This window comes from Sturnus vulgaris, chromosome 30 (assembly GCF_052056855.1).
Source record: "Sturnus vulgaris isolate bStuVul1 chromosome 30, bStuVul1.hap1, whole genome shotgun sequence".
NCBI classification, from domain to species: Eukaryota; Metazoa; Chordata; class Aves; order Passeriformes; family Sturnidae; genus Sturnus; species Sturnus vulgaris.
Genome location: NC_142272.1, coordinates 2,071,634 through 2,093,285, shown reverse-complemented (window position 1 = coordinate 2,093,285; position 21,652 = coordinate 2,071,634). Strand labels below are relative to the sequence as shown.

The following is a 21,652-nucleotide window of genomic DNA, read 5'->3' as shown; positions in this document are numbered from 1 at the left end:
GCATTTATTAACCCGCACTTTTCCTGATGTTTTAATTTTGGGATGGATTTAGGGGTTGGAAGGGCTGAGGGAGAATGAACTTTACAGGTGTCGTTTGTGCCAAACGTTATATTAATATATTGCTATATTACTAATGCTGTATTGCAATATTGACATGTTAATATTACTAATATTACCTTACTATGGCAATATATTAATGTATTATGTAGCTATTGTATTATTATGTTATTATTTGTTATTAACCTGGTTAGTGGGAGTTTCCCAGCCTGTGGCAGGGGGTTGGACCGGACGATTTTCAAGGTCCTTAACAAAAGTATTTCATTACTTGGTTATATTTTTATATTCGGTTTAAGGTGCAATGTAATCTATTTTAAATACAATATAATCTATTTTAAATACAATGTGCTGTATCTTCAGTACAATATTTCTATTTTGACATCAAGGGAATGTATCTAGGCCGGGAATTAACTGCAGGTGTTTCTCCTTCCCCCAGGTCACAGGAGCACAGCAGGACATCGTGATGCACCCCGAGCCCCCACATTCCTGAATCCCCCAGCCCAGCCCGAAGAACTTTCGAAAACCCACCCAAAACCCCAAAATGAGGTTGTTCCGCCGTCGCTACAGCCCCTTGAAGGTGGCCTTGGTCGGCGCCGTCTTCGTCCTCTTCCTCTTCATCCTCCAGCGGGACGCGGGGAGCAAGGAGCCGGGCGAGGAGCCGTGGCTGCGGAACATCGTGCAGGGCAAGGACCAGGTGCTGGACCTGATGCTGGGCGCCGTGCGGGACCTGCGGGACTCCATGCCCCGCCTGCAGATCGGGGCCCCGCAGCCGCCGCCGGAGCCGCTGCCCAGCGCCCGCTCCTGCCTGCCCGGCGTCTACACCGCGGCCGAGCTGCGGCCGCTCATGGAGAGACCCCCCCAGGACCCCGCCAGCCCCGGAGCCGACGGAAAAGCCTTCAAGAAGGATCGCTGGACGCCCGAGGAGACGAAGGAGAAGGAGCGGGGCTATGAGAAGCATTGCTTCAACGCCTTCGCCAGCGACCGCATCTCCCTGCAGCGAGCGCTGGGTCCAGACAGCCGCCCCCCCGAGTGAGAGCCGGGCTCGGAACGCAGCGGGGCCACCGAGCGCTGCAAAATGGCCACGTACTCCCTCAGATCTGTCCCCTCGCTCGCCCTGAAATCTGGTCCCTTACTCCCTTAAATTTCATAGGAAATTAGAGCAGATTGGGGCCAGGATGTGACCCAGCACTGGCAGAGAGGATTGAATGGAGACAGAGCTGGAAAAAAAAAAAATCATTTATTATTTCACCCTAATTTTGGCCCCTTGGTGGCGGGTTTAATGGCAACAGGCTCTTTGTGTTTGCCTGTACCTGCTCGGTGGCTCCGGCACCTCCCCGCCTTCCCCTCCTCTCCCTCCTTTATTCCAGCGGCTCCAGCGCTCAGACTTTTTCTTTTCTTAGCCGAGTGGAACAGCCTCGGACCCCGCTGGGGTGGGGGGGAGGGAAACGGGGAAACTCCAGAGATTTCCCCGCCTGCCCTCGGCCAGGGGCTGCCGGATTAAAGCGGGCCCCCCCCCAGCCCTGCCCGCGAGGGGGGGTGGGATGGGGGAGACATGGGGGGAATTCGGGATGGAAAAAGCCTTGAAAGGACGGAGGAATCCAGCCCCCCGCGCTGGCAGGCGATTATCCGTGCTTAGCAGGTGTAGCGGTGACAAAGGGGGGACACGGAGGCCGGGAATGGGACTCACTCAACCAAAATCAATGGGAATCAAAGCAGGGATGGGTCCAGAGGGGCCAGAGCTGCTCCCCCGCTGTGGGGTTTGGAGGGGGGGAGGGACATCGTGGGGTCACTCCAGCCGTGCCTCGCCCTTCACCCCGCTCCCCCCATTCTGTCCCCCAGGTGCATCGACCAGAAGTTCAAGCGCTGCCCTCCCCTCCCCACCACCAGCGTGGTCATCGTGTTCCACAACGAGGCCTGGTCCACCCTGCTCCGGACAGTTTACAGCGTCCTGCACTCGTCCCCGGCCCGGCTGCTCCGGGAGGTCATCCTGGTGGATGATGCCAGCACGGACGGTGGGTGGGGACCACGGGGGCAGAGGGAGACGGGAACCAGGGTGGGATGTGGGGTCAGAGGGAGGCAGGACAAGCTGTGGTGGGATGTGGGAGCAAGGGGGATGCAGGAGCCACAGGGAGCTGTGAGGGCGCAGCTCTGGGGCCCAGAGAAAGGCAGGATCCATGGCAGGGTGTGGGATCAAAAGGATACAGAAGCCCTGGCAGGATGTAGGGGATGCCGAGCCCCTTCCCAAGCCTGGAAGCAGCAGCTCTGAGGCACTCGGAGAAGCGGTTGATGTTCCCAGCATCCAGGATCTCCCGCAGCCGCTCCCGGAGCACCCCTGGGAGTTTCCATTTCACATCCACTCCGGAGAACCTCTGAGATTTTCCCTTCCCAGCACTGCTGTTAACCCAGCCCTGGGGACAAATCGGGTTACCCACAAACCTCCACCCTCAACCAGCTGTAACCCTCGTTAATTAGCACCCAGAGCTAATTAACCCGGGGTTCAGTGTCGGGGCGCTGGGAGGAGTGGACTCTGCCCTTGTCCCAGATAAATTCTCCCTTTCCACCCACGGGCTCCCGAGGAGCAGGAACCTCGCGGTGCCCCAGGGCTTCATTGCCGCAGAACTCGACTCCCACTGTGGCTGGACGTGGGTTGGACTCGGGTCCCCTTCCCAGGACGGTTTTCTGGGAGTCCCAGCTCCTGGCTTGGCTGCATCTGCCGACAAGTCCCGAGTTCCTCTGGTGCCCTCAGTAACAATTTGGTCTGGTGACACTTCAAGCACAGGGATGTGACCTCCTCACCCTGTCAGTCCCCCAGTCCCTCTCCAGAGAGGGATTAGACGAGAGGGGGCTTAGACCCTTATAAAACTCGTTTTCTTTAGCCGAAAATACACTTGGGTTTGGGGCAAAGGCTCAGGTGTCCCTGAACCCAAACCCAACTGCAGGGTCCAAGAAGCAGAGGACGGGATGGGGCGGGACGGGCTGGTGGGCAGCAGGATGGGCTGCAGGGACTGGCACCTGCCCCTCTGACGGATCCGGATGCTCTGCCCACCCGCAGAGTACCTGAAGGAGGAGCTGGATCGCTACGTGGAGCAGCTGCAGATCGTGCGCGTGGTGAGGCAGCGGGAGCGCAAGGGGCTCATCACAGCGCGGCTGCTGGGGGCCAGCGTGGCCAGCGGGGAGGTGCTGACCTTCCTGGATGCCCACTGTGAGTGTCCACCCCATGACACCCCTGTGTGCCCCCCGGGTGCTGGGACGGCGCTGTCCCCGCTCCAACCCTGCCCCGTGTCCCAGGCGAGTGTTTCCACGGGTGGCTGGAGCCGCTCCTGTCCCGCATCGCCGAGGAGCCCACGGCCGTCGTGAGCCCCGACATCGCCACCATTGACCTCAACACCTTCGAGTTCTCCAAGCCCGTGCAGAACGGGAAGCAGCACAGCCGGGGCAATTTCGACTGGAGCCTGACTTTCGGCTGGGAGATCATCCCCGCCCGGGAAAGGCAGCGCAGGAAGGACGAGACCTTCCCCATCAAGTAAGCCCAGCACGGGGCACTTCATCCAGCTGCGTTTGCTCTTTTTTCCGACAAATTGGTGGTGTCCTTGGTTTTGGTGCCTCCGGGTGGGCGGTCCTGCCCCTGCCCAGCGGGGTTCTCCCCTGGCATTCTTGGCATGGGGATCTCGGGGAGTTTGTGCCCGGGCATGGTCAGAGCTGTGGGGATGGTGGAGGACAAATCTCACCGGGGGCTTGGGGAACGCGGGGCCACAGCGGGTCTTGGGATGGCCTCGGGCCGCCTCTCGCTCCGGCAGAGTCACTGTGGTCACTGCGCTAAAAAGAGAGAGAAAGGACAGCAATACCCATGGACTTCTTTAGGGAAAAAAGGCCAACTTTATTGTACAGTCAGCCCGGATTTAAAGTGTGTTACGTGCAGCTAGGACAGGACAGGAGCTCATTGGACAATTGGGAAAAACATCCTTGGGACAGCACCTCAGGATGTATCCCACGGGAAAGACACCAGGTGTTAATGTTTATTATGAATTCCACTCTGTTTGTCACCATATTATCACCTTGGGAGACTTCCTCTCTAACTGAAGCTGCAGTCACCTTGTCAGCCTGGGAATGGACCTGAGAGTTAAGAGAAATCCAGGCCTGAAAAGAATTTCCAAGCTGTAATTCCCTAGCTCTCTAAATGTGTGTGTCCACAAGTTACCCATTAAAGATTTAATTGCTGTCTATGCCCAGGTGCCCCGGCACAGAACAAGTCACCTGTGGATCAGGCTGCGCCAAAATTTTTATCGCTCTGTTTTACCGGCAGAGAGAGCCTGAGTGGTTTTCCCACCTCTCCGCTGGTGCCCCAGGACAAGCCGGGTGCTCCCACTGGGAGACACCGGACACCCCGCCTGGCGCCGTCCCCACCCCGGCCGCGGGACCGCCTTTGTGCAGGGGTCACCTGGGAGACGCTCCTGTCCCAATAAAGGCCCCTTTCACCTCCAGCCGGGCACTCGGCTCCTGTCTCCAGCAGCTCAGCCAATCCTTGGGGTTTATTCTTTTTCCTGAATAAAAGCGAGGTTCTGTTCCAGCCTCAGATGGAAAAGATTAGGGAAGCGGGAGGAGGGATTGGGGCACCGAGCTCTGACCTCCCCCTCTTTTTGGCGACAGGTTTTTGGTAACAATATCCCCTTTTCACTTTGAGTCCAGCAGGCAGCGAGTCCCCTCCGTGTCCCGCTGTCACCTCTGTCCCCTCCCAGCAGCCGGGCCCGGCCTCTCCACCAAAACACTGCAGCTGGATGGAGGGGGACTCTGATTTTGGGATTGTAATGTTCCAAAACTCAGATTTCTGCTCTTTTATTTTTTTACCCCTTCTTTGCTCCCCGCAGGTCCCCGACCTTCGCAGGTGGCCTCTTTGCCATCTCCAGGTCCTACTTCGAGCACATCGGCTCCTACGACGACCAGATGGAGATTTGGGGGGGTGAGAACGTGGAAATGTCCTTCAGGGTAAGGATGGGGGGTCGCCTTCCAAGGCACCTCCAGGGAGTTCCCTGTCGGGGGGCCCGGGGGCCGGACCCCCCCACCTCAGGTGTGGCTTCCCTGCAGGTGTGGCAGTGCGGGGGACAAGTCGAGATCATCCCCTGCTCCGTCGTGGGCCACGTGTTCCGCTCCAAGAGCCCCCACACCTTCCCCAAGGGCACCCAGGTGATCTCCCGGAACCAGGTGCGCCTGGCCGAGGTGTGGATGGACGATTACAAGGAGATCTTCTACCGCCGGAACCAGCAAGCCTCGCAGATGGCCAGAGAGGTACTGGGCGCGCTGGGAGGACTGGTCCTCCTGGGAGCTCCGCCTGAGCAGGGGGAGAGGGGGGAAACCACACGCAGGTGGACAGAAGTACCAAAAGCTTTGAGTTTTGCTTTCCCTCTCTGGCCAGAATGTTTCCTACTAGGAAAACGTCGGGGTTTATGATTTTTTTTTTTTTTTTCCCTACAACATCAAAACTTTGTGCCAAAATATCTCCGGGCTCTTGGGGGAGCCTGTGGCTACCTGCCAGGTGACTCCCCCACACTTGTGGGGTCACCTGTGGGACTCGGTGGTGGTCACACCATGAGGATGATGACAAAGCTGGGGTGACTCCCAGCTCAGAAAGGGGTTTTTGGGGGTCTTCCCTGCTGTTTTCTGAAGTGAGTTCCATTTTCTCCCGACCATAGAAGACGTTTGGTGACATCAGCGAGCGTCGCAGGCTGCGGGAGCGGCTGCACTGCAGGAATTTCACCTGGTACCTGCAGAACGTCTACCCCGAGATGTTCGTGCCCGACCTGACCCCGACCTTCTACGGAGCGGTGAGTGCCGGGATGGCCGGAGCGCCCGGGGGCTTGGGCTGGGAACAGCAACGAGGAGAAGAGCCCGAAGGTTGGGCTTGGGGGTTTTGCATTAAACCGGGGAGGGGAGGGGTTAGCGCTGCCACATTTGTCACCGCTCACAGTGTCTGTCTGTCACCTCACCTGTCACCGCTTTGGACTCCGGCTAAGCTGGAATCCGGCAGAGCGGGTTTGGGGTGAGCTCCAGAATAGGGAACCCGCGGCAACGTGGATTTGGGTTAAACTCGGGGGAAGGGCCCAAAAGTTCTCTGAGCCCCAAACACCGTCCTGGCGCAGGGAGGGCTGGAAAAACTTGAGCTGGGGATGGGACTTGGAGCTCCAGCTTCATCCCGAAGGAATCTGGGGACGGGCGGGATGCAGGACCCCATCTGCAGCCACAAGGAAGGGGGGGACAGGCAGGGTGTGGAGGGCTGGCTCCGTCCCTGAGGGAGCTGCGGACAGCAGGACACGGAGCTCAGTCCCCGAGGGACAGGACACGCAGGGTGAGGGGCTCCGGCCCCATCCCTGAGGAAATCGGGACAGGCAGGATGGGAACTCCGGCCCCATCCCTGTGGATGGAGCTGCTGCAAAAGGCCTTTTCCCCAGGCTGGGAGTTGCTGGATCCTGAGCCTGCCCCTCCTCAGCCAGGGTGATGTGACAGCAGCAGGCACGGCCGGGTGACAGCCGGGCCGGGTGCCGGGTGCTGGATCCCATCCAGCTTTTTTCTTTCATCTTCATTTCCTGAAACTCAGCCCGGGAGGCTTTCCTTTGGCTCCGGGAGGCGATGGCTCGGGCGTTCCTCGTGTCCTGGAAAGAACACGGGACCCGGACCCGGCGCTGCGGGGGGGGGATCGTGTTTGCAGAGCCATAACCCAAGAGCCCTGCATAGCCAAACCAGAGTGCTACGCTGGCTCCTCTGAGACCTTTTTTCCTCCACTCTCCCCACCTTTTTTCTCACTCCTGCCCCGTCTCATTTCCCCCCCTCTCCCCTCCTCACCCCCTTTCGCCTTTCCCCTCCCTTTTCCCCTCTTCTCCCCTTTCTTTTCTCTCCCTCGTTTTTCTCCCCGCTCTTTTTCCCAACACTTCTCTTTCCCCCACGCCACAGATAAAAAATGAGGGCACCAAGAGCTGCCTGGACGTCGGGGAGAACAACCACGGTGGGAAACCTCTCATCATGTACCCCTGCCACGGGCTGGGGGGCAACCAGGTGGGCCCCCAAACCACCCCCATCATTTCCCCATCATCTCCCCGGGGATCAGCTCCCTGGGCGCGGCAGTGACGGCCCCGCTTGGCTCTTCCCGCAGTACTTCGAGTACACGAGCCAGCGGGAGCTGCGCCACAACATCGGCAAGGAGCTGTGCCTGCGGGCGGGCGCGGGCACGGCCGAGCTGGGCGAGTGCCAGTTCCGAGGGAAGCCCGGCCGGGTGCCCGCCAGCGAGGAGTGGGACCTGGCACAGGTGAGGAGACCCCTCCGTGCCGGGAATCGCCCCTGGGCACGGTGCCCGCCGCGGTGCTGCTCCCCCGGCCCTGTTTCCACTCGGGCACATCCCGTGCTCACCCTCGGCCGCTCATTGATCCTTTGGGTCATTTCTCGGCAGAATCGGCTGATCAAGAACTTGGCCTCGGGGCTGTGTCTGACGGCCCGGGGGAAGCACCCGGCGCTCGTTCCCTGCGACCTCACGGACCCGCACCAGCTCTGGTCCTTCACCTAAAGCGGAGCGGAGCCCCCGGCCTGCCCCGGCCACGCTCAGGAAACCAGGATCCAAAAAAACTTCCTTGTTCGCTTTAATTTAAGACGTGAAAGCCTTAAATATGCTGCATTTCGTGGTTGCCTCGAACTGAACTTCGTATTTTGAGAGCCGGGCTCTGCCCTCACCCCGCGGACCCCGAAACGCAGCGCTGGTGGCGGGGACGCCCCTGCGGATGCTCCTCGGCAGCCGCTGCTCGTCCTCCTCACCCCGGCTCCAGCCAGAGACTCTTCAGTTCACATCGGGCGTTACAAACGTGGATGCGCCTCCCCACATGCGGAATCTGGACGGGAAATTCCGGCGAGGAGGAGGATGGTGACCGTGGGCTCCTCCCGTCGAGGGGGGATCGTGGCTTGCGGTGGCCCCTGGCGGGCAATGGGAGAAGTTGGGATCTGTGCCTTAGGAATCAAGTCGGATTTGGAGGGGGGAGGAAGCCGGATTTTTGTTTTTATTATTGTTATTATTAAATGATAATGATTCGTGGGTGCGATTCTGCTTGTGCTGAGCAGGAAAAGTTTTCCCAGGGTGGCACCACAGAATCTTTCTGAAGAAGGTTCCAGGTGTTCCAGATTCTTTGTCTATGCCAACTCCTGTAGCTGCCATTTTTGTTGCCGTTTCATTCATAGTGGGGGGGAAATCTTCCTGGACATGACCGGAGAGGGGAGAAACTGTCCTGGACACACAACCTCAAATAAAGAGATGATTTATTTTAGACAAATCCTGTCTCTGGACCTTCTGAGCTCCCCACACTCACTTTATATCCCACCCTCTTATGGTTCTAGAAATTCCCTTTTTAGTCCAAAACTGAGTTTACGTCTCTTTGTGCCACAACCGGGGGATCAGTGTTGGATTGGGGTGTCCCTGTGTGGGGTGGAGCCATTGCTGCTGTCCCTGGCCGCGTGGCCCTGGTGCTGACAAACAACATGGGATTAGTTGGAGATTGTGGTCCTGTGAAATCCCATGTTTTCCTTGGAGATAAGGATAACCAGAGGAGGGAGATGCAAAGATGATAAAGGTCACCTGTTGGTTCTGCAATGGACAGATCCGAAGATCCCCAAAATCCAGGAGTGTTGTCCAAGTGTCCAAACTCACGGAATCATGGATATCCTGGGATGGAAGGGACCCACTGGGAACCAGGAGTTGTGGAACATCTGGAGTTGGACAGGACACAAGTTGTGTCCGCCTCTTGGTCCTGCACAGGACAACCCCAAAAATCGCATTACTCTACAAATCCCACATTTTCAGCCCAAAAATGAGTTTACGTCTCTTTGTGCCACAACCGGGGGATCAGTGTTGGATTGGGGTGTCCCTGTGTGGGGTGGAGCCATTGCTGCTGTCCCTGGCCGCGTGCCCTTGGTGCTGACAGATCAAACATGCCGACCCCAAACGTGGGGATCTGTCGTGCTGACAGAACCAACTGTGAAATCTCACGTTTTCTTTGAAGATAAGGGCAGAACTGCAGCAGGTGCTTTTCACTTCATTCAGGTGTTTTACGTGGGTCACCCCATGAGCCCCGTGATGCCAAATGCTGTTTGCCAATGCCTCGAGGGCCAAAGTCCCCGCCCTCACCAAAACAGCCTCAATTGGTAATTCAAGGGGTAAAAAACGACACAGTTTTGGCCAAAACTCCAGGGATTCTTCCAAAGCATATCGCTGCTTCATTGTGCCCCAAACTCAGACCGCGGGGAGGCCGAGCCCCGGCCCTGCCCCAGCGCTGCCCGTGCTGGGGGCTCGGGGAGGGGCTGAAGGTCGTGCCCGGCTTGTGCCTCCATTTCCCCAGGCCGGGGCCGCTGCGGCTCCGCTCAGTGCTGGATCAACCTCTGGGAACCATCGCACCAAGCGAGGCCGTGCAGAGCAGCAGCCGAGGCGGGACAGGCTCTGGGACACGGGAGCAGGAGGTGCCAGCGCAGGGCAGCATCTCCCTGGGCCGCAGAGCCGAGGGACGCTCGGGGTGTGCCCGGGGTGCCTCGGCCTCGGCGCCGTGTGTGCTTTGGCACAGGGGCCAAGGCCGCTGGCCGGGGCCGGGACACCTGGGTCCCTTCCCGCGCCTCCTCCCGCGGCCCCGTTAAAGCGCCCGCGGGGCAGCGCCTCGCTCCCACCGCGGACCCCGCGCTCCAGGATGATGATGATGCTGCAGCTCGTGCTCCTCGCCGCGCTCGCCCTGTGCGGTGAGTCCCGCCCGGAGCCTTCGGCCTCCCTCGGCACCTCCTGACACCCCCCCCTCTCACCCCCCGGTGGGGACTGACGCCGGCCCTCTGTCCCCAGGGCGCTGCTCCGAGCTGGATGTCGATGGCGTGCAGCGGGTGGTCGGCGGCACCGAGGCGCGCTCGCACGCCTGGCCCTACCAGGTGGGTCCTGCCGGCTCCCACGGCCGCTCCCGGGGCTCTGCTGGCGCCGGGACCCCGCGCTCAGCCCCGCCCGTGTCTCGCCCCCTCCCCAGATCTCCCTGCAGTATTACTCCCAGGGCGGCTGGTACCACACGTGCGGAGGCTCCCTCATCCAGAGGAACTGGGTGATGACTGCCGCCCACTGCGTCAACAAGTGAGCACGGCGGGGACCCCTCCTCCTCTCGGCAGAGCTCCTTTCCCCCAAAACCCTTTCCAAGCAGAAATTCGGGCTGCCCCGACACGCCGAGCAGCCGCCCTTGGAGGGCGTTCGGGCTCCTCAGGCAGGGGCTCCGTGCGGCTTCTCTGGGAGCATCCTCTCCCCGCTCTGACCCGCCCGGATCAGCGGCGCTCGCTCGGAGTGAGAGGAGTTTGGGGCTGACCGAGTGTTTTTGCACCTTGCCGCCAGTAACCTGAACTACCGTGTGGTGGCCGGCGAGCACAACCTCAACAGCAACGAGGGCAGCGAGCAGATCTTCAGCGTCAGCAAGATCATCGTCCATCCCTACTGGAACAGCAACAACGTGGCCGCGGGGTAACGCCCGCGGGACGGGCACTCGGGGGGAGCCCAGCCGGCATTTGGGGGGGTCCGTGTAACATCCTCTCCCTCGTCCCGGCAGCTACGACATCGCCCTGTTCCGCCTGAGCGGCTACGCCACCCTGAACAGCGCCGTGCAGCTGGCGGTGCTGCCCCAGGAGGGCACCATCCTGCCCAACAACTACCCCTGCTACATCACGGGCTGGGGCCGCACCCGCAGTGAGTGACGGGCTCCCCCCGCCCCGAATGCCCCGAGCCCGGACAGCGCCGGCAGCCGCGGGAGCTCTCAGAGCCCGCGGCGGCCCCGGGAGGCTCGGCCCGGGCTGGGCTCGGGGCTGGGTCCGGGGCTGGGTCCGGGGCCGGGCTCCGAGCTGGGCTCGGTGTTGGGTCCGGGGCTGGGTCCGGGGCTGGGTCCGGGGCAGGGCTCGGGGCTGGGCTCGGGGCTGGGTCCGGGGCAGGGCTCGGGGCTCGCGGGTGCCCAGCGCCGGGTCGGGCCGTGCCGAGCTTTGGGCTTTGGGGGGACGGACGGGGCCAGAGGGGCTCTGCGGGGCCGCGGGCTCTGCTTTGGCCGGGCCGTGGCGGCGCCCGGCGGCTCCGAGGCGGCGCTGACCGGCGCCGGGTCCGTGCAGGCAATGGGCAGCTGTCCAGCGTCCTGCTCCAGGCCTACCTGCCCGTCGTGGACTACCAGACCTGCTCCAGCGCTTCCTACTGGGGCTCCACCGTCAAGAACACCATGGTGTGCGCCGGCGGCGACGGCGTGCGCTCCGGCTGCCAGGTCCGGCCGCGGCCCCCGCGCCTGTGCTCCCCTGTGCCCTACTGTGCCCCCTGTGCCACACTGTGCTCCCCTGTGCCCCCTGTGAAACCCTGTGCCCCTCTTTGCCCCCCTTGTGCTCCCTGTGCCCCCTGTGCCCTGCTCTGCCCCTCTGTGTTCCCTGTGCCATCCTGCGCTCCGTTCTGCCTCCTGTGTCCCTTGTGGTCCTCTGAGCCCCACATGACCCCCGTGCCCCCTGTGCCCCCCTGTGCCCACCTGTTCCCCCTGTGCCCCCCGTGCCCCCCTGTGCCCACCTGTCCCCCCCGTGCCCCCACGTGCCCCCTGTGAGACCCTGTGCCCCCTGTGCCCCTGCTCACGCCGCTCCTCGCTCCGCAGGGCGATTCCGGCGGTCCCCTGCACTGCGCCGTCAATGGGCAGTACCAGGTGCACGGCGTCACCAGCTTCGTGTCCAGCCAGGGCTGCAACGTCCTCCGCAAACCCACCGTGTTCACCCGCGTCTCTGCCTACGTCTCCTGGATCAACAGCGTAAGGGGCCGGGCCGGGCCGGGCCGGGCTCAGCCCCGGCGCTCTCGGGCTCCGCTGCGCCGGCCCCGCTCGCCTCAGCCCGGCCCTTTCTCCCTTCCAGGTGATCGCCCAGAACTGAGCGCAGCGGGACAAGCGCTCGCTGCCCCTCGCCCATGGACATCCCCTGACTCTCCCCCGCCGCGCTCCGGCCTTCTCGCCCCCGAGCCGGCCGCAATAAAATCTCTCCTCCCGCCTCTCTGCCTCCCTTGTCGCTGCCTCGTCCCGCGCCCGCCGATCCTTCCTCCTCCGGCCCGACATCCTCCTCCCCTCCCAGCTCCCGCACCAGCCCTTCCCCGCCTCCTCCTCCTCCTCCTCACTGCTCAGGGAAGAGCCCTGGCGACCAGGAGTCGGCTCCGAGCTGTCGGGGCAGCCCGAACATCTGTGGGATGATGGAAAAGGGGACAGTGCTGCAAATCCACTTCTTGGACAGCGAGGAAAAGGGTCCTTGGGAATATGGGGGGGCACACAGAGGATTCGGGGCGATCCCACCGGGATTTTCCCTGCCACTTGCTCCGTTTCCCTTCCCAAATTGACCTCCCTGGCCATGAGAGATGTCCGATTCGGGGACTGCCACCTCCTCACCCCTCAGCTGCATCCTGTGGCTGTGCCACAACCCCCCAGCCTGGCGACAAACCGCCAGCACCAGCCTGCCCCAAACTCCAGTTCACACCCAGAACAGACACTGCTGGAGGGATCCAGCGGCCAGCGGGGGTTCCTCTCACCCCTTGGTCGTGTCCTGCTGAACAAAACACCCGAGCACGACAAGATGGCTCTGCCGGCACTGCGGTGGCCACAGGAGCAGTGGCTGCACCTGGCACTGCTGAAGCCACTCGAGGGCTGTGTCCAGTTCTGCTCCTCTCATCAAGGGAAACACGGAGGGGCTGGAGCGTGTCCAGAGAAGGGAACAGAGCTGGGAAAGGGGCTGGAGCAGCTGAGGGAGCTGGGGATGCTCAGCCTGGAGAAAAGGAGGCTCAGGGGGGGACCTCGTGGCTCTGCACAGCTCCCTGACAGGAGAGGGCAGACAGCTGGGGTCGGGCTCTGCTCCCGGGAAACAGGGACAGGAGGAGAGGGACCGGCCTCAAGCCGGGCCAGGGCAGGCTCAGGGTGCACATCAGATTGCCACATTCCCCTGACCGGCTGCGATGTCAGGCCCGGTGCCCTCGTTAAGGAAATTTCCCAGTCTGACCATTCCCGAGGTTCTCTGGCTGTCACACTCCCACCTCAGGAGACTTTCACTGCAGGGACCGGAGCCCCAGCACAGCCGTGGCTCAAATGATCCAATGAGCCCCACTGGACTCCCCACGCCCCCCTCCCGCACACAGACACAGCCCGAGCTGGTGCCTCTGAGGAGGAGCCCCTCGGGTTTATCCCCTCACAGTCCAAGGTTTGGATTGCCCATCCCTGGAAGTGTCCAAGCAAGGACTGGATGTGGCAATCAGTGCTTTGGACTGGGAACAAGGTGGGGATCTGGCACAGCTTGGACTGGATGGGCTGGGCGGGCTTTTCCCACCTCAGGCATTCTGGGTTCTGTGCTTGGTGTGTCGAGGATCGCAGCTGGTGCAGCAGCTCAGTTTGTGAGCTCTGAGTTGAGCTCTGGGTGGCACAAGAGGCCATGAAGTGCTGACCCCTGATGACCCTTGGGAAGTCAGTGGCACAGCCACGGGGGTGAACACTGGGAGAGACGGGAGGAGAGAAAGGAGGAAGAGCGAGAGTCCCCTCTTGGACTGTGAGGGGATAAACCCGAGGGGCTCCTCCTCAGAGGCACCAGCTCGGGCTGTGTCTGTGTCACCGCCCTGGGAATCGATGGCTTTGAGGAACAGCAACATCTGAAACTGCCCTGGGAAAGCAGGGCTGGAACCGCTGAGGGAACAGCGCCTGACTGCGGGAGGGGGGCGTGGGGAGTCCAGTGGGGCTCATTGGATCATTGGAGCCACGGCTGTGCTGGGGCTCCGGTCCCTGCAGTGAAAGTCTCCTGAGGTGGGAGTGTGACAGCCAGAGAACCTCGGGAATGGTCAGACTGGGAAATTTCCTTAACGAGGGCACCAGGCCTGACATCGCAGCCGGTCAGGGGAGGGGAATGTGGCAATCTCCTGATGTGCACCCTGAGCCTGCCCTGGCCCGGCTTGAGGCCGGTCCCTCTCCTCCTGTCCCTGTTTCCCGGGAGCAGAGCCCGACCCCAGCTGTCTGCCCTCTCCTGTCAGGGAGCTGTGCAGAGCCACGAGGTCCCCCCCTGAGCCTCCTTTTCTCCAGGCTGAGCATCCCCAGCTCCCTCAGCTGCTCCAGCCCCTTTCCCAGCTCTGTTCCCTTCTCTGGACACGCTCCAGCCCCTCCGTGTTTCCCTTGATGAGAGGAGCAGAACTGGACACAGCCCTCGAGTGGCTTCAGCAGTGCCAGGTGCAGCCACTGCTCCTGTGGCCACCGCAGTGCCGGCAGAGCCATCTTGTCGTGCTCGGGTGTTTTGTTCAGCAGGACACGACCAAGGGGTGAGAGGAACCCCCGCTGGCCGCTGGATCCCTCCAGCAGTGTCTGTTCTGGGTGTGAACTGGAGTTTGGGGCAGGCTGGTGCTGGCGGTTTGTCGCCAGGCTGGGGGGTTGTGGCACAGCCACAGGATGCAGCTGAGGGGTGAGGAGGTGGCAGTCCCCGAATCGGACATCTCTCATGGCCAGGGAGGTCAATTTGGGAAGGGAAACGGAGCAAGTGGCAGGGAAAATCCCGGTGGGATCGCCCCGAATCCTCTGTGTGCCCCCCCATATTCCCAAGGACCCTTTTCCTCGCTGTCCAAGAAGTGGATTTGCAGCACTGTCCCCTTTTCCATCATCCCACAGATGTTCGGGCTGCCCCGACAGCTCGGAGCCGACTCCTGGTCGCCAGGGCTCTTCCCTGAGCAGTGAGGAGGAGGAGGAGGAGGCGGGGAAGGGCTGGTGCGGGAGCTGGGAGGGGAGGAGGATGTCGGGCCGGAGGAGGAAGGATCGGCGGGCGCGGGACGAGGCAGCGACAAGGGAGGCAGAGAGGCGGGAGGAGAGATTTTATTGCGGCCGGCTCGGGGGCGAGAAGGCCGGAGCGCGGCGGGGGAGAGTCAGGGGATGTCCATGGGCGAGGGGCAGCGAGCGCTTGTCCCGCTGCGCTCAGTTCTGGGCGATCACCTGGAAGGGAGAAAGGGCCGGGCTGAGGCGAGCGGGGCCGGCGCAGCGGAGCCCGAGAGCGCCGGGGCTGAGCCCGGCCCGGCCCGGCCCGGCCCCTTACGCTGTTGATCCAGGAGACGTAGGCAGAGACGCGGGTGAACACGGTGGGTTTGCGGAGGACGTTGCAGCCCTGGCTGGACACGAAGCTGGTGACGCCGTGCACCTGGTACTGCCCATTGACGGCGCAGTGCAGGGGACCGCCGGAATCGCCCTGCGGAGCGAGGAGCGGCGTGAGCAGGGGCACAGGGGGCACAGGGTCTCACAGGGGGCACGTGGGGGCACGGGGGGGACAGGTGGGCACAGGGGGGCACGGGGGGCACAGGGGGAACAGGTGGGCACAGGGGGGCACAGGGGGCACGGGGGTCATGTGGGGCTCAGAGGACCACAAGGGACACAGGAGGCAGAACGGAGCGCAGGATGGCACAGGGAACACAGAGGGGCAGAGCAGGGCACAGGGGGCACAGGGAGCACAAGGGGGGCAAAGAGGGGCACAGGGTTTCACAGGGGGCACAGGGGAGCACAGTGTGGCACAGGGGGCACAGTAGGGCACAGGGGAGCACAGGCGCGGGGGCCGCGGCCGGACCTGGCAGCCGGAGCGCACGCCGTCGCCGCCGGCGCACACCATGGTGTTCTTGACGGTGGAGCCCCAGTAGGAAGCGCTGGAGCAGGTCTGGTAGTCCACGACGGGCAGGTAGGCCTGGAGCAGGACGCTGGACAGCTGCCCATTGCCTGCACGGACCCGGCGCCGGTCAGCGCCGCCTCGGAGCCGCCGGGCGCCGCCACGGCCCGGCCAAAGCAGAGCCCGCGGTCCCGCACAGCCCCTCTGGCCCCGTCCGTCCCCCCAAAGCCCAAAGCTCGGCACGGCCCGACCCGGCGCTGGGCACCCGCGAGCCCCGAGCCCTGCCCCGGACCCAGCCCCGAGCCCAGCCCCGAGCCCTGCCCCGGACCCAGCCACGAGCCCAGCCCCGAGCCCAGCCCCGGACCCAGCCCCGAGCCCACCCCCGAGCCCGGCCCCGGACCCAGCCCCGAGCCCACCCCCGAGCCCAGCCCCGGCCCAGCCCCGAGCCCAGCCCCGAGCCCAGCCCCGGACCCAGCCCCGAGCCCAGCCCCGAGCCCAGCCCCGGACCCAGCCCCGAGCCCACCCCCGAGCCCAGCCCCGGCCCAGCCCCGAGCCCAGCCCGGGCCGAGCCTCCCGGGGCCGCCGCGGGCTCTGAGAGCTCCCGCGGCTGCCGGCGCTGTCCGGGCTCGGGGCATTCGGGGCGGGGGGAGCCCGTCACTCACTGCGGGTGCGGCCCCAGCCCGTGATGTAGCAGGGGTAGTTGTTGGGCAGGATGGTGCCCTCCTGGGGCAGCACCGCCAGCTGCACGGCGCTGTTCAGGGTGGCGTAGCCGCTCAGGCGGAACAGGGCGATGTCGTAGCTGCCGGGACGAGGGAGAGGATGTTACACGGACCCCCCCAAATGCCGGCTGGGCTCCCCCCGAGTGCCCGTCCCGCGGGCGTTACCCCGCGGCCACGTTGTTGCTGTTCCAGTAGGGATGGACGATGATCTTGCTGACGCTGAAGATCTGCTCGCTGCCCTCGTTGCTGTTGAGGTTGTGCTCGCCGGCCACCACACGGTAGTTCAGGTTACTGGCGGCAAGGTGCAAAAACACTCGGTCAGCCCCAAACTCCTCTCACTCCGAGCGAGCGCCGCTGATCCGGGCGGGTCAGAGCGGGGAGAGGATGCTCCCAGAGAAGCCGCACGGAGCCCCTGCCTGAGGAGCCCGAACGCCCTCCAAGGGCGGCTGCTCGGCGTGTCGGGGCAGCCCGAATTTCTGCTTGGAAAGGGTTTTGGGGGAAAGGAGCTCTGCCGAGAGGAGGAGGGGTCCCCGCCGTGCTCACTTGTTGACGCAGTGGGCGGCAGTCATCACCCAGTTCCTCTGGATGAGGGAGCCTCCGCACGTGTGGTACCAGCCGCCCTGGGAGTAATACTGCAGGGAGATCTGGGGAGGGGGCGAGACACGGGCGGGGCTGAGCGCGGGGTCCCGGCGCCAGCAGAGCCCCGGGAGCGGCCGTGGGAGCCGGCAGGACCCACCTGGTAGGGCCAGGCGTGCGAGCGCGCCTCGGTGCCGCCGACCACCCGCTGCACGCCATCGACATCCAGCTCGGAGCAGCGCCCTGGGGACAGAGGGCCGGCGTCAGTCCCCACCGGGGGGTGAGAGGGGGGGGTGTCAGGAGGTGCCGAGGGAGGCCGAAGGCTCCGGGCGGGACTCACCGCACAGGGCGAGCGCGGCGAGGAGCACGAGCTGCAGCATCATCATCATCCTGGAGCGCGGGGTCCGCGGTGGGAGCGAGGCGCTGCCCCGCGGGCGCTTTAACGGGGCCGCGGGAGGAGGCGCGGGAAGGGACCCAGGTGTCCCGGCCCCGGCCAGCGGCCTTGGCCCCTGTGCCAAAGCACACACGGCGCCGAGGCCGAGGCCGAGGCACCCCGGGCACACCCCGAGCGTCCCTCGGCTCTGCGGCCCAGGGAGATGCTGCCCTGCGCTGGCACCTCCTGCTCCCGTGTCCCAGAGCCTGTCCCGCCTCGGCTGCTGCTCTGCACGGCCTCGCTTGGTGCGATGGTTCCCAGAGGTTGATCCAGCACTGAGCGGAGCCGCAGCGGCCCCGGCCTGGGGAAATGGAGGCACAAGCAGGGCACGACCTTCAGCCCCTCCCCGAGCCCCCAGCACGGGCAGCGCTGGGGCAGGGCCGGGGCTCGGCCTCCCCGCGGCCTGAGTTTGGGGCACAATGAAGCAGCGATATGCTTTGGAAGAATCCCTGGAGTTTTGGCCAAAACTGTGTCGTTTTTTACCCCTTGAATTACCAATTGAGGCTGTTTTGGTGAGGGCGGGGACTTTGGCCCTCGAGGCACTGGCAAACAGCATTTGGCATCACGGGGCTCATGGGGTGACCCACGTAAAACACCTGAATGAAGTGAAAAGCACCTGCTGCAGTTCTGCCCTTATCTTCAAAGAAAACGTGAGATTTCACAGTTGGTTCTGTCAGCACGACAGATCCCCACGTTTGGGGTCGGCATGTTTGATCTGTCAGCACCAAGGGCACGCGGCCAGGGACAGCAGCAATGGCTCCACCCCACACAGGGACACCCCAATCCAACACTGATCCCCCGGTTGTGGCACAAAGAGACGTAAACTCATTTTTGGGCTGAAAATGTGGGATTTGTAGAGTAATGCGATTTTTGGGGTTGTCCTGTGCAGGACCAAGAGGTGGACACAACTTGTGTCCTGTCCAACTCCAGATGTTCCACAACTCCTGGTTCCCAGTGGGTCCCTTCCATCCCAGGATATCCATGATTCCGTGAGTTTGGACACTTGGACAACACTCCTGGATTTTGGGGATCTTTGGATCTGTCCATTGCAGAACCAACAGGTGACCTTTATCATCCTTGTGGGTCCCTTCCAGCTCTGGTTGTTCCATGATCCGAGAGGTCAGGAGCCTTTTTGACAACAACCTTGAACATTGGGGTTTTGTCACTTTTGGGATTGTCTGTGCAGGGCCAGGATGTGGCTCGATGATCCTCACGGGTCCCTCCCGGCGCCGGATCCCGCACATCCCCCCAGCCCCGTGGCCCAGCCCCGTGCTGGGTGCCAGAGGAGCCTTTTGGGGGTTCTGAGGGTTCCGGGGTGCGCAGCGGATGCTGCTTGGCCTCGCCTCCGACTTCCTCCATCAAAACCCTCCAACGGCAGCCGCGGGGCCGCGGGCGGGGCCGGGCCGGGGCCATGGCCGAGGGCAGGAGCGGCAGCGCCGGGCTCTTCGCCAGGCAGGTCCAGAAGCGCTTCAGCCGCGCCCAGGAGAAGGTATGGAGGTGCCACCCACCCTCAAATCCCAGCTTTGCCTGGATTTGTCCTTCTTGTCCACCACAGTGCTCTCGGGGTGGCCCCGATGGCACAGCTCAGCACCCTTGGGTGCTCAGAGGGTGGGAGTTTGGGGGTTTCTGCGTCAATGTCATCCTTGCTCCAAGGCTTTGGAGGATGGCATCTCCCAGAGCTCCCCGAGATACTTTGGCTTCTCTGATGTTGGGGGGTTTTCCATCCAAAACGCCCTGCAGAGGGTACGGGGGGGCTGGGGGGTGGTGGCAGAGGGTCCCTGGGTTGGCTGGCGCTGGGGGTCCCCAGCAGGACCCGGCATGGCCGGGGGTCCCAGGAGTGTTGGTGAGGTCAGCACCGGCCCCACAGGAAGAGAGGGGGAAGGGCTGCGGAAGCGGCACGAGCAGGGCGATCCTCGGCTGCTTCGGGGCTCTCTGGGGGGACCTCCTTCCTTTCCTGTCCCCAAAAAGCAGCCGTGACTCCCCTTTCGGGGGTGACACAAAGACCCCCTCAAACCTTCACCCTCCCGGGTTTCCTGGCCGGGGCTTGGTGCTAAATTCGGCTTTCCCACGGCTCAATCATCCCTGGCCAGGCTCTGGCTGCTTCCTGCACGCAGCAAATCTCCCTCCCAGCCGGTCCCGGCCTCTTCCCGGGGGGCCCAACCTCTTCCTGGACATCCCAAATCTCCCTCTGACCCAGCCCCAGCCTCTTCCTGGACATCCCAAATCTCCCTCTGACCCAGCCCCAGCCTCTTCCTGGACACTCCAAAGCTCCCTGCTCCCAGCCCTGGCCTCTTCCTGTGGGGGTCAAGCCGTTCGTGGATACCCCGAAAGTCCCTCCTGTCTCTTCCTGGGGGGGCTCAGTCTCTTCCTGGACACCTTGAATTTCCCTCATCTGGATTCAGTCATTTTCCAGAGGGTCACCCTCTTCCCGGGCACCCCAAAACTCCTTCATGCCTGGCCCCAGCCTCTTCCCAGGGGAGCTCAGTCTCTCCCTGGACACCCCAAAACTGCCCCAGTCCAGACTCAGCCTCTTCCCGGGAGGCTCAGCCTGGAAACCCCAAATTTTCCCCATCCGGCCCAGCCTCTCTGCTCTCCTTCAGCCTCAGACCCTCCTCATCCTACTCGTGGTGTTCCCTGTGCCCCACAGGCGGGGCTCGGGGTGTTTTGGGGTGCACAGGACTGCACCCACAGGGCTGAGGGTGGGAGGTGGGTCGGCACCCAAAAATTCACCGTTTTCCTGAAAAAAATAAAAGCACTGGGGGACACGGAGAAATTTTGCATTTCCTCACAAATCCTGCCCTGCTGGATCCTCGCGGCCCCTCCGGGGGGTTTTGGGTGTCCGGGGTGCACAGCCCGGTGAACTCGGGGTGTGTGGGGTGGGGGGAGAGCTCTTCCCCTCTCTCTCCATCACAGGTTTTGCAAAAATTGGGCAAAACTGTGGAAACCAAAGACGAGCAATTCGAGCAGAGCGCCTACAACTTCCAGCTGCAGCAGGTGACAGGGGGACACTGGGGACACCCCGAGCAACCCCCGGGGGGCCCTGTCCGCCCCCAGCCCCGGGGACAGCCCTGACCCCCTCTCGCCGCCGTGTTTTGCAGAATGAGGGTCACAAACTCTACAAGGACCTCAAGGGGTTCGTGGGAGCCGTGAGAGGTGCGGAACCGCCCCGGAATGTCCCGGGAAAAGTCGGGAACAGGGAGGGACTCGGGGCGGAGCCAGGATTATAAATAAGGAATAGCAGAGGAAAGAAATCAGGCTTATGATAAATAGATTATTAATTAAAAATCAGTGTTAAATCAAAAGAATAATAAATAAAAATAAATGTTGAGAATAAATAGGTTGTAAGCTACAGATGGATAATAAAGAGAAAATAGGTAATAAAAATACTATACGTGGGATAATAGATAATATATATAAGATACATACTATATATCTTACATATATGACATATGCAATATATATTTTATATCTCATTATGTATAAAATATATATGGGATAATAAAGAGATAAAAATAGTAGAGAGATAATGAAGAGATAACAGCAATAGAGATAATGAAAATAATACATATTAAAGAGATCTTCAAGATAAAATAACAATATAAATTCTGTATGTGGGATAATAAATAATAAATAATAAATATATACGGGATATATATTATATATGGGATATTAAATAGGAAAACAGATAATACATATGTATTGGATATATATGAGATAATAGAGACAATAAATCATTTAAAATAACACATCCGGGCTAATAAACAACAGTAGACAGCAGTGAATAAACCAATAACGGTAAGGAATAAATGAATAAATGAATAAATGAATAAATGATAGCGGTAATGACGGGTACCTGTGCCCGCAGTGATGCACGAGAGCTCCCGCAAAGTGGCCGAGACGCTGCAGGAGATTTACAGCCCTGAGTGGGACGGGCACGGGGAGCTCCGAGCCATCGCCGAAGTGAGCCCTGGGTGTCCCCAAGGGTCCCCTGGAGGTCTGGGGGGGGGGTCGGAGGGTCCTGGCTGTCACCGCTGTCGCTGTCCCTGTCCCCCCCAGAGCAATGACCTCCTGTGGGATGACTACGAGGCGAAGTTGGCCGACCAAGCCCTGCGGCTCATGGAGAATTACCTGGCTCAGTTCGGGGATTTTAAGGTGCCTCCCTGCGCGGTCGGGCGGGGTTGGGGACAGGGGGGACACGGGGGGTCCTGGCTTACCTGTCCCC

At 61.9% G+C, this 21,652-nt stretch overlaps 4 protein-coding genes across 4 annotated transcripts in view; 3 read left to right on the top strand and 1 right to left on the bottom strand.

Moving 5' to 3' along the window:
* The first annotated feature begins 513 nt into the window (after positions 1 to 513).
* GALNT6 (polypeptide N-acetylgalactosaminyltransferase 6) lies at positions 514 to 7,739 on the top strand. The gene is made up of 10 exons (XM_014894043.2): positions 514 to 1,086; positions 1,897 to 2,069; positions 3,110 to 3,259; positions 3,346 to 3,580; positions 4,923 to 5,040; positions 5,140 to 5,340; positions 5,745 to 5,876; positions 7,000 to 7,101; positions 7,199 to 7,351; positions 7,493 to 7,739. Exons 1-10 carry the CDS (start codon positions 599 to 601, stop codon positions 7,604 to 7,606), a joined length of 1,866 nt encoding a protein of 621 aa, XP_014749529.2. The 5' UTR covers positions 514 to 598; the 3' UTR covers positions 7,607 to 7,739.
* Positions 7,740 to 9,761: 2,022 nt separating this feature from the next.
* LOC148220849 (chymotrypsin-like elastase family member 1) lies at positions 9,762 to 12,094 on the top strand. Its single transcript, XM_088180637.1, has 8 exons — positions 9,762 to 9,810; positions 9,908 to 9,990; positions 10,083 to 10,183; positions 10,436 to 10,561; positions 10,647 to 10,783; positions 11,194 to 11,339; positions 11,712 to 11,861; positions 11,962 to 12,094. The coding sequence occupies exons 1-8, from the start codon at positions 9,762 to 9,764 to the stop codon at positions 11,977 to 11,979; spliced, it is 810 nt and encodes a 269-aa protein (XP_088036763.1). The 3' UTR covers positions 11,980 to 12,094.
* A 2,817-nt stretch (positions 12,095 to 14,911) lies between these two features.
* On the bottom strand, positions 14,912 to 18,005 carry LOC148220848 (chymotrypsin-like elastase family member 1). Its single transcript, XM_088180636.1, has 10 exons — positions 17,926 to 18,005; positions 17,521 to 17,731; positions 17,338 to 17,434; positions 17,158 to 17,240; positions 16,965 to 17,065; positions 16,587 to 16,712; positions 16,365 to 16,501; positions 15,667 to 15,812; positions 15,145 to 15,294; positions 14,912 to 15,044 (listed from the first exon to the last, which is right to left on the bottom strand). The coding sequence occupies exons 1-10, from the start codon at positions 18,003 to 18,005 to the stop codon at positions 15,027 to 15,029; spliced, it is 1,149 nt and encodes a 382-aa protein (XP_088036762.1). The 3' UTR covers positions 14,912 to 15,026.
* A 774-nt stretch (positions 18,006 to 18,779) lies between these two features.
* The window catches only part of LOC148220847 (bridging integrator 2-like), a 3,401-nt gene continuing 528 nt past the window's right edge, over positions 18,780 to 21,652 (top strand). Inside the window, exons 1-5 of the mRNA XM_088180635.1 lie at positions 18,780 to 18,919; positions 20,344 to 20,424; positions 20,529 to 20,583; positions 21,296 to 21,390; positions 21,487 to 21,582. Coding sequence (XP_088036761.1) covers positions 18,842 to 18,919; positions 20,344 to 20,424; positions 20,529 to 20,583; positions 21,296 to 21,390; positions 21,487 to 21,582 — 405 coding nt within the window. The 5' untranslated portion in view covers positions 18,780 to 18,841. The remainder of the gene's footprint in view (positions 18,920 to 20,343; positions 20,425 to 20,528; positions 20,584 to 21,295; positions 21,391 to 21,486; positions 21,583 to 21,652) is intronic.